A 9,693-nucleotide genomic window follows, 5' to 3' on the forward strand; every position below is an offset into this window, starting at 1 on the left:
TATTCTCCTCATTTTTCATAATAAAATGACTTGGACCTAAGAGGCTAGACACTTCCCAAACACTGAGTAGAGTAAGATGAAGCTCTGGAGTGGGAACACTTGTTTAGAAGATGGTAAAGCTGGTGCCCTGAGCTGGTGCTGCCTCCCAAGACCTTTTTCCCTTTCCTATCTTATCCTGTAGATTCACAGAAACTTCTATTTGATCCCGAGGAAATGATTTCATACATGTATTCCCTCATTAACATATTAAGTACCCAATTCACAGAATTGTAAAGTCGGAGTTAATATAAGAGAACATTTATGAACCATTTTAAAATTTATAAAACTTCCTTTATTTTTTAAGCACCCAAAGCCTGAACCAGAAGTAAGAAAACATGTAAAAAACTTAAAATTGTGTTGATGCATGAATTAAGAATTCATGAGGTTACATGGGGGCATTTCTCATGCTTATTTGCTATGAAAATGTAATTGCTATTTATGTTTCAGACAAGAATATTTGAAATGTGCATGGCTTATTTGAGACAATTGGGGAGAATGCATTGACTATTGGCCACTTATGCTGGTATAGGCTAGAGATACAAAAGAAGGCTTTGTAGAGGAGAGGTGATCTGCGACGGGCCTTGAAGAATGGAGGAAATTTGCCTGGATAAAAGTCAAGAAGGTGGCGAAATCTGTCAGCAAAAACATGGCTATTTGAAGGCACCATGGTGAGTGTGATCATGGGGAGTCTGAGACTTGACTCTGCTGAGCATCTGGTGGAAAACATGAGGATGTCAAGCCCAAGGCAGAGTAGGATGCAAATTAGACCCTCAGATTCTGCACCCCAAGGATGTGAAGCAATAGGAGCCATTGCTAGATGCTTAGCAAGAGGTACCTGAAGGGCAGAAGAGCAAGGAGTTGGACAGGTGGTGGCCAGTGCTTTCATGCTGACCTCTTTGTCTCTTCAAAGAATAGGAAACAGTCAACAGGACCCTTTTCATTGATCACACACTTCTTGATCTCTGTCAGTCTATTCTTTTTTATCACTATCATCAGATAATGGGACAAAAACGTCCAGTGAGATTTGCTCATAAAAAGATACATCTCTTCTTTTATCTGCCTCAAATTATATACAATGCCCAGATTCTCAGAAATTTTAATAGGGTTTGTCCTTACACTAAACCTTTCTTAAGGAACTTTATCTGTTCATCATCTTTTTAACCATGAAATCTGGGCAACCATAAATGAGAGAGCTTTTTCTTTGAGATATTAGGTTTCATGTCAAGTATCTTTGAAGAAGTCAATTCGATTTGAAAATATGGCCAAATCAATGTTAAACCTTTAGAGAAAAGGGAATTGCATTTGACTAATATAAGGGCACAATTTACTAAGGAAAAAATTTTTTATTGAGTTCTAATAATTTTTAAGATTATTTTTAAAGCTCTTGACCATTTTTAAAAGAACAATATACATACAAAAGGAAAAGTCAAAGAAGGGTGTATTTTTACATTAAAATGTGTTTTTAAATGCCACACATATATTTTTAAATAATTATATCAGAATATGCCTCCTGCCACGCCCTCCCATACTGAAATACATAAACATCTTACCATGTAAATATATAGCTCTAAAAAGGTTATAAACATAATTCTAGTTCATTGAATGCATGTACTAGAATTTAAACAGTGCTTTATTTTTGAACATATATTTCTCCCAACTTTTTATTATTATGAAATCAATAATTACAAATAGCTAATCATTGTTTGTTGTTAATGTTACCATGTTACTATATTGTATATACAGTGATAAGAGAAGTATATGCAGACACTGGGCTAAACACATTGTATAGACTTACATTTAATCATGGCTCATAGAACTTTTCTGTATTTTCCATTTCCTTTAAAAAATGTTTTCAAAAGCAAAATTCATCGAAGGGATTGAACATTTTGGGGACTTCTACAGTGGAGTAGGGTAATTTAGCAGTAGAAATCATGAGCATGCCTGTTTCTACATTTACCAGCGGGTGTTTTTATGCATAGTCTCTTTTATAAATATGTAATATGCCAATTTTCAAAAACACACTTACAATTCTGCTTTATTATAGGTTCCATCAGTTCCCCAGGATGGAAAAAAAGAACTAGTAGTCTACAGTTTCCAGAGTCAATATTTCTCATAGAAGTAAAAATCTAAAAAGAAGAGCTCCTGTCCTCTGGGTACTTCACACCCTCAAATATGTTTGTGTCTAACAATGCCTGCTTGGTGCCTACTTCTTTCTGGCTCACTGGCATCCCCGGGCTGGAGTCTATGCACATCTGGCTCTCCATCCCCTTCAGCTCCATGTACTTGGTGGCTGTGGTGGGGAATGTCATCATCCTGGCTGTGGTGAAGGTGGAGCGCAGCCTGCACCAGCCCATGTACTTCTTCCTGTGCATGTTGGCTGTCATTGATTTGGTCCTGTCAACTTCTACCATGCCCAAACTGCTAGCCATCTTCTGGTTTGGTGCCCACCACATTGACTTAGATGCTTGCTTGGCACAAATGTTCTTCATCCACTGCTTTGCCACAGTTGAGTCAGGCATCTTCCTTGCCATGGCTTTTGATCGCTATGTGGCCATCTGTGACCCACCACGCCATACTTTGGTGCTCACCCACACAGTGGTGAGTCGTTTGGGTCTGGCTGCCCTCCTCCGTGGAGTACTCTACATTGGACCCCTGCCTCTGATGATTCGCCTGAGGCTGTCCCTTTACCGGACCCAAATCATTGCCCACTCCTACTGTGAGCACATGGCCGTGGTCACTGTTGCATGTGGTGACACAACAGTCAACGACTTTTATGGAATGGGAATCGGGTTTCTAGTATTGATCCTGGATTCATTAGCCATCACTGCCTCCTATGTGATGATTTTCAGAGCTGTAATGGGACTGGCCACCCCTGAGGCTAAGCTTAAAACCCTAGGGACATGCAGTTCTCACATTTGTGCCATCCTTGTCTTCTACATCCCCATTGCTGTTTCCTCTCTCACTCACCGCTTTGGACATCATGTGCCTCCCCATATCCATATCCTTTTGGCCAACTTTTACCTCCTAATCCCACCCATCCTCAACCCAGTTGTCTATGCTGTCCGTACCAGACAGATTCGAGAGAGACTTCTCTACATTTTCAAAGCAGGGGCTCATCCCAAGTGACGATCCTGCACCTATAAGGCCTGCAGATACTTGGTGATGGAAGGAAAAGGCTCTGACTGAGGCAGCCAATGCAATAAGACCCATGCAACTGGGTCTTACTGGAGTTTTGGAAATAAGGGTCTATAATGAATTCTAGGATATATTCTGTTTGACCATGAATTTTCTGAAAATGGAGAGGGTAATATCCGAGACATATGACAGTGGAGAGAAATCAAGAAATAAGTTTTTATACTACAATATCTCTTTTCCTATTTGACTTAACCAAATTATGCACAACCACAGAACTAGGATCATTTTTATTTTATTTTATTTTTTTTTTTTTTGGTTAAAGGATTTCTAGTTTCTCTTTGAAGAATGTTTTGAACAATTTCTAGAAGGTAAAATTATCCAACACCTTCTTTTTTAATATGTTTTTATTGATTTTTAGAGAAAGAGGGAGGGAGAGGGATAGAGAGATAGAAACATTGATGAGAGAGAAACATCATTGACTGGCTGCCTCCTGCACACCCCTTGCTCAGGATCTAACCTGCAACCTGAGCATGTGCCCTGACCGGGGATCAAACCAGTGACCTCTTGGTTCAAGGGTCAAACAACACAGAACTATTGGGCAACACTGGCCAGGCTACCCTAATACCTACTTGAAGACCATTTACAAATTCTGTCAGCAAAGGCCTGGAAAAATTCCAACTGTGCTGGCAAGCTCTTCCAATCATTTTTTCTTGCCCCAGAAAAAAACTTTGTTGAGAATGGAGGCAATGTGAATATTAGAAATCTCAACCTAATAGGACCTTACTGCCCATAGGAGTTAAAGTCCTCAAGCCAGATCATTTCCCCCATTTAATAGATAGATAGAAATGTAATATCCCACATCTTCTCCTAATAATAGTTAATTGGAAGCAGGTAGGATGAGACAGAGGACAATTTGGGATTTTGTTTTGGAGCCCTTGAAATGGCATACATTAAGGACAGCAGCTATACTGAAATAATAGAGAAGGTCACAGTGGGATTGACTTGAAAGTAGTTAGGTAGAAAATGGAGTAAAGGTGATGAGAATAAATACATACTTATTTTTGTAGCAGAGGTGTAATGTTTTAGGCTTTAAAATGTGCATCTCACCTCCTTGTTTTGCATACCATTACAAAAAAAAAAAGGAAAAATTAGGAACTTAGGATATCACAAACTCTTTTCTAAAGTTTAGCTAATTTCAAATTTCTATTTCCTTATAATCCTATTCCTAAACCTAAGGTTGGTTGGCTCATATATATTTTCCTCCATTGTTTTGGGATGAGGGTTGCTCTTTCCCCATCTCCTTATCAAGGGCCCTGGAGTCCAGTGCCAAAACCAAGTCCACTTACTGGGAAAAGGTTGTGTTCTATGAACATAATTTTAGTGCCAAATATTTTTAGTAGTAATTGATAAAGAGATACTATAAAAACCTCAGAGATAGAAGCTTATTTTACAGAATATTTCCTGACTATGATCCTAGGCTTTTGAGCGGGGGGGTGGGGGGAATGTATCACTGGCACTGATGCTGAAGGAAATGACAAGAAAATTTTGTCATGGAATGGCTCTTTGACATAATGCCTAAAGTCTGTTTTTACTGTGTAAGCAGAGAGTATATATGGATATCCAGGGCTTTTAATCTGGACTTAGTATTAATCCTTCTAAATGTAATTAACTTGCTGGCCAAATCCTCTCAGAAACCTCACAGTAAATTGTTTCTCTTTAGAAATATGTTGGGTCTACCATAGATCAAGACCAAATACCAATCATCTCTAGCTTCTTTATATGGATGGCATTGAATGACTGGGGATAAAGAGAAAATACCATCTGTCTGTATGGTCCTGGATACAGGAATAAGCACCCGTGACAACATCCATGCCTATCAGTCTCAGGGTGTGAACTTGGTTATAGTAGAGCATTTAATTCCATTGTCAACTATACTCATTGCTGGGCTCTTTCACGGTGAAGGGGTTATCTCAGAACAAGATGGGAGGGAATACATAGTGGTGAATGCAGTATAAGGACCCAACAGAAGTCCAATAATTGAATCTCTCTCTTATTCAAAACCAACATCTTACTTCTCCTTCACACAAATATCTCTGTTCCCTTTTTATCACCTGCCCCAGGGTGGGAGTAAAGGACACCCTCATCAGTCCCTTTTGCATCTGCAAGACTTCATGGAAAAGTGAAATTGGGGAACAGTTGAGGTAGGAGGCATTTTTATGGTTATTTGTAAAGGGTCATATGGCACAGGTGGTTAAGGACTTGGGCTCTGGAATTACAATAAATGGCAGAGATGGATTTGAACCAATAACTGTCAGACTTCAATTGTGTTGCACAATCTAAGCCTCAGTTTCCTCTCCTTGGAAATGATACTAACTCCTTATGGGTTTGTTATAATATATATATATATATATATATATATATATATATATATATATATATACATACATATATATATATATATATATATATATATATGTATATATATATATATATATATATATATGAAGCCAGCGACCCATCACTATGACGCCCACTGTGGCCAGCAAACCTGCTTAATCAGAGGGTGGGGCCAGTGGCCAACCTCCCACAGCTCCTCCCACCAGCTGGCCCCGCCCCTGATCATCCCCCCATCCCAATAAGGGGTGGGGCTAGCCAGCCAACCTTCTGCAGCCCCTCCCCCCGCCCAGCCCCACCACAGATTGGCCCCCTCCACCCCAATCAAGGGCAGGACCAGCCAGCCAACCACCCATGGCCCCTCCCCCAGGCCGCTGGCCCCAATTGGCAACCCCCACCCTATTCGGGGGTGGGGCTGGCTGGCCCACTACCCAAAGCCCCGCCCCAGCTGGCCTAGCCCTGATCAGGCCTCTGATCAGGGCTGGGCCAGCTGGCCAACCTCTCACCATCTCCTCCTCCCAATAGGCCCAGCCCCCATCTGACCCCATTGGGGCCGCGGCTGGACCCCACCCATGCATGAATTCATGCACTGGGCCTCTAGTGATGTAATAAAACAATGAATCTAAAATACCAGTGTCTGGCATAAAGAAAAAACAACTTTCCTCTTAAAAATAACAGTATTTCATTGTGCAATAAAAGGCCCAGGGGAGAATGATAAGGCAGAAGAGTAGCTGGAACTAGTTCCTGGAAAAAACAAATAATGTCTGCAATTGTGCCTCAGTCAGGAATACCAGCCTCCACTCTGGAAAACTGTTCTTGGCTTCTCTGTAGAAAGCCATATCAACAGAGCCAGCTTTCTTCTGTTGTCCTTGGCTGCCCAGCACCCACTCATGTACACCTCTGACTTTCCAATTAGTGATACTCACATAACTAGTCTTGTGACAGTAAAAGGCTAAAGACCTCTAAACAGTTCCTTGTATAGCAAACAGAAAATTTATAGTACAGGTTTAGTTGTGAAAAATATGTCATTGATTCAGGGTTATGTTTTTGTTTGCACAATAGGATTTAGAGTAAAAATAAAATCAAAGTGTTATAGAAGATAGCACTTCTGACCAAATCCAGTCCACTTTAATTATTTCTTAGTCCATTTCAATATATAATTTAGTCTGATACAGGTTCAAAAATTCCCCCGGGAGTTTTCCTATCACCCTCTTCCTTATGTTAGATTTGAAACTGCAGTAGGGGATGAATGGGTTTTTACAAGATTGCCATCATGGCAGTCACATGGGAAAGGACTGTCTCCTGCTTCCTTATATCTTATCTGGGCTCTGACCCCAGACTCATCTTGTGCTGTAATTTGGTGCTTCTTCACATTGTTACCTGTGGGAAATGACCTCCTTCTACTAGATTCTCAGGTACTGTTGACTGAACGAGATTGCTGTCATATCCCCACAAGTCCATGGCAGTGTCCACTCTGAATTTTTCTAATGCTAATACCTTCATTCCAGCTATAGGACCCTGTGCTAACTGACCAGAATGATCACTCTTACTCTTTAATGTTCAATTGTGAGAGTTTTTATAAGGAGACAAAAGCAGACAGATAAGTGAAATTCTTTTTTAGGATATGCTAGAAGAAGAAATAGTGGATTTTCATTATCTTTCTTTTTTTATTTAAGTACTTGGAGTCTTGAACTGTCATGCAAGAGCTGACATTTGAGTGCAAGAAAGAACTCACCATTCCAGAAAACAACTCCAAAATCTCAGTAGTTTACAGAAAAACAACAACAAAACCTCCTTTGCTCATGTTACATGAACACTGTGGGCCAGCTGTGGCTGTGTTCCAGGCCATGAGTTAGACTCATAAGTGCTCTGTGTATCTTCTCTTCATCATGGGTCTAGGTTGGAGGAAAAAAACTGTTGGGAAACATACTGATTTTTGTAGCAGAGGTGAAAAGCAAGAGACACTGAGCCAAGCCACACAAACACATTTTAAAGTTTCTGATTATTATGACACATTTCAAGGCCACTCAAATTCCATTGGCCAAAGAAAGCCATAGAAAGAATTTTCTAGAGTAAGGAAATGCCCCTTCAGGAAGAAAGGAACAGGATAGTAAATATCTGTGAACAAGAATAACCTATCACAACTACATACTGTAACTATTTTCTTCTTGAGTTTCAGTAGTCTCATCTTTAAGAGGGGAATATATTGCCACAGTCTATTCAGCTCTTCTATGCATTCATATAATAAATATTAGTAAGGATTTTGGAGACAAAGGGCATATGCATGTGAAAAGTACGTTACCATAATATAAATTTTTATAAAGTGATATCCTAAGACTCCTTTGCTAATTGTGCAATAAGGAATTGACCATTACTATGGGTCAGAAAGGAACTGACTTAATGGAAGGAGTAAGTCTCCTTAAAAAAGGAGCTGTCCAACTGTAAAGCCACTACAACAGTAGTAGGCTAAAGATTGTCAGAGGCTGAAAACCACTTATCAAAAAGAGATAAGGATTTATTTTCAGTACTATATGTGGTTTTAGCCTTTTGGTAACAAAACTTGGGTTCAATTCCTCACCCATAGTCTGGATGAAGAGTTCTCCCAGTCTCAGCCAATGTTCATATTATCTTTCACTGATATGACAATAACACTTTGGAAGGCTCTTTATTTTCTTTAACCATGTGATGAGTCTATGAAAATAGGAAGGTCAAACCTCTGCTGTCAGACTATAGGACACACCTGTTTTGTTCTTATTGGTAGATCTATGAGATTGGCACTTTTTTTTCCTTGTCATTACTGAGAATTAACAAACATGGAGACTCTGCAATTTTCCTACTTGAAGTCTTTCCTCTGTGCTTTAATCCACCACCCACTCATATTGATGAGTAAGGAAAAAAGTATGCATCTACATAGCCTTTCTCCGAAATAGACTGAGCACATGATCACGAATCTGTTTGGTCTTGACCCCATAGATGATGGGGTTGACCATGGGTGGGAAAAGAAGATAGAAGATAGCAAGGAGTATGTGTACATGAGGGGCAGCTCGGCGAGCCACACGGTGCATGACTGAGGAGATGACAACGGGTGTGTAGGTAGACAAGATGGCACCTATGTGAGACACGCATGTCCCAAAGGCCTTATAGCGGGCTTCCTGAGAGGCAAGCTGTAGAACTGCCCGAAGGATGAAGATATAAGACAAAATAACAAAGAGCAGATCCAACACCACTATAAACATGGCCACTGCAATGCCATAGATATTGTTGAAGCGAGTGTCCCCACAGGCCAGCCTAACCACAGCCATGTGCTCACAATAGCAATGGGCGATCATGGGTCCTCGGCAGTAGTGGAAGCGTCTGAGCAGAAAAGGGAGTGGAGTCATTAGTGTCACAGCCCGAAACATAGCAGCTATACCAATCTTGGTGATAAGGGGCCTGGTCAGCACCGTGGTGTAGTGCAGTGGCTTGCAGATGGCCACATAACGGTCAAAGGCCATGGCCAGCAGCACCGCTGACTCCATGATGGAAAAGGAGTGGAGAAAGAACATCTGGACCAGGCAGGCATAGAAGTTGATCTCTCGATCTTTAAACCAAAAAATAGCCAGCATTTTAGGAAGTGTTGTGGAAGAAAGGACTAGATCAATGGTTGCCAACATGGCCAGAAAGATGTACATAGGCTCATGGAGAGCTGCATCAGCCTGGATAATGAAGAGGAGGGTGCCGTTGCCTAGCAGGGCCAGAATATAGGCAAAGCAGAAAGGAATAGAGATCCACACATGCAGGTGTTCCAAACCTGGAATTCCTACCAACAAGAAGACAGCTGGATGGGTTGAGGTAATATTGGAGGCTGGCATGACTTCTGGAAATTCCCCTTGTCAGTTTTTATGGGCCCTTTAACCTTCTATATATACCTTCTTGGGAGGATTAGCTCTTGTTTTCATTGCTAGACCTTAAACATAATCAGTTATTAGGCCTCATAGAAATGGAAAAGCATAATCCATGTTTCATTACCTCAGGGAACTTTAAATTTCATTGAGTAGATAGAATGTTAAAGATGATTAGAACTGATATCACAAAACAGCTTTCATAAAGGAATGGAGAGAAGGTAGTGTTTTCTGTGTTTGGAGT

General features: G+C 40.6%; 2 protein-coding genes across 2 annotated transcripts; one reads left to right on the top strand and one right to left on the bottom strand.

The window, feature by feature from the left end:
• Window positions 1-2,211: 2,211 nt before the first annotated feature.
• LOC307109561 (olfactory receptor 52M1-like) lies at window positions 2,212-3,165 on the top strand (the record flags this gene model as incomplete). Its single annotated transcript, XM_079788373.1, has 1 exon — window positions 2,212-3,165. One exon carries the CDS (start codon window positions 2,212-2,214, stop codon window positions 3,163-3,165), a length of 954 nt encoding a protein of 317 aa, XP_079644499.1.
• A 5,309-nt stretch (window positions 3,166-8,474) lies between these two features.
• Window positions 8,475-9,419, bottom strand: LOC307109592 (olfactory receptor 52K1; the record flags this gene model as incomplete). The annotated part of the gene is made up of 1 exon (XM_079788405.1): window positions 8,475-9,419. One exon carries the CDS (start codon window positions 9,417-9,419, stop codon window positions 8,475-8,477), a length of 945 nt encoding a protein of 314 aa, XP_079644531.1.
• Between the last annotated feature and the right edge of the window lie 274 nt (window positions 9,420-9,693).

The sequence above is a fragment of the Cnephaeus nilssonii genome (assembly GCF_951640355.1).
Source record: "Cnephaeus nilssonii genome assembly, chromosome: 13".
NCBI lineage: Eukaryota > Metazoa > Chordata > Mammalia > Chiroptera > Vespertilionidae > Cnephaeus > Cnephaeus nilssonii.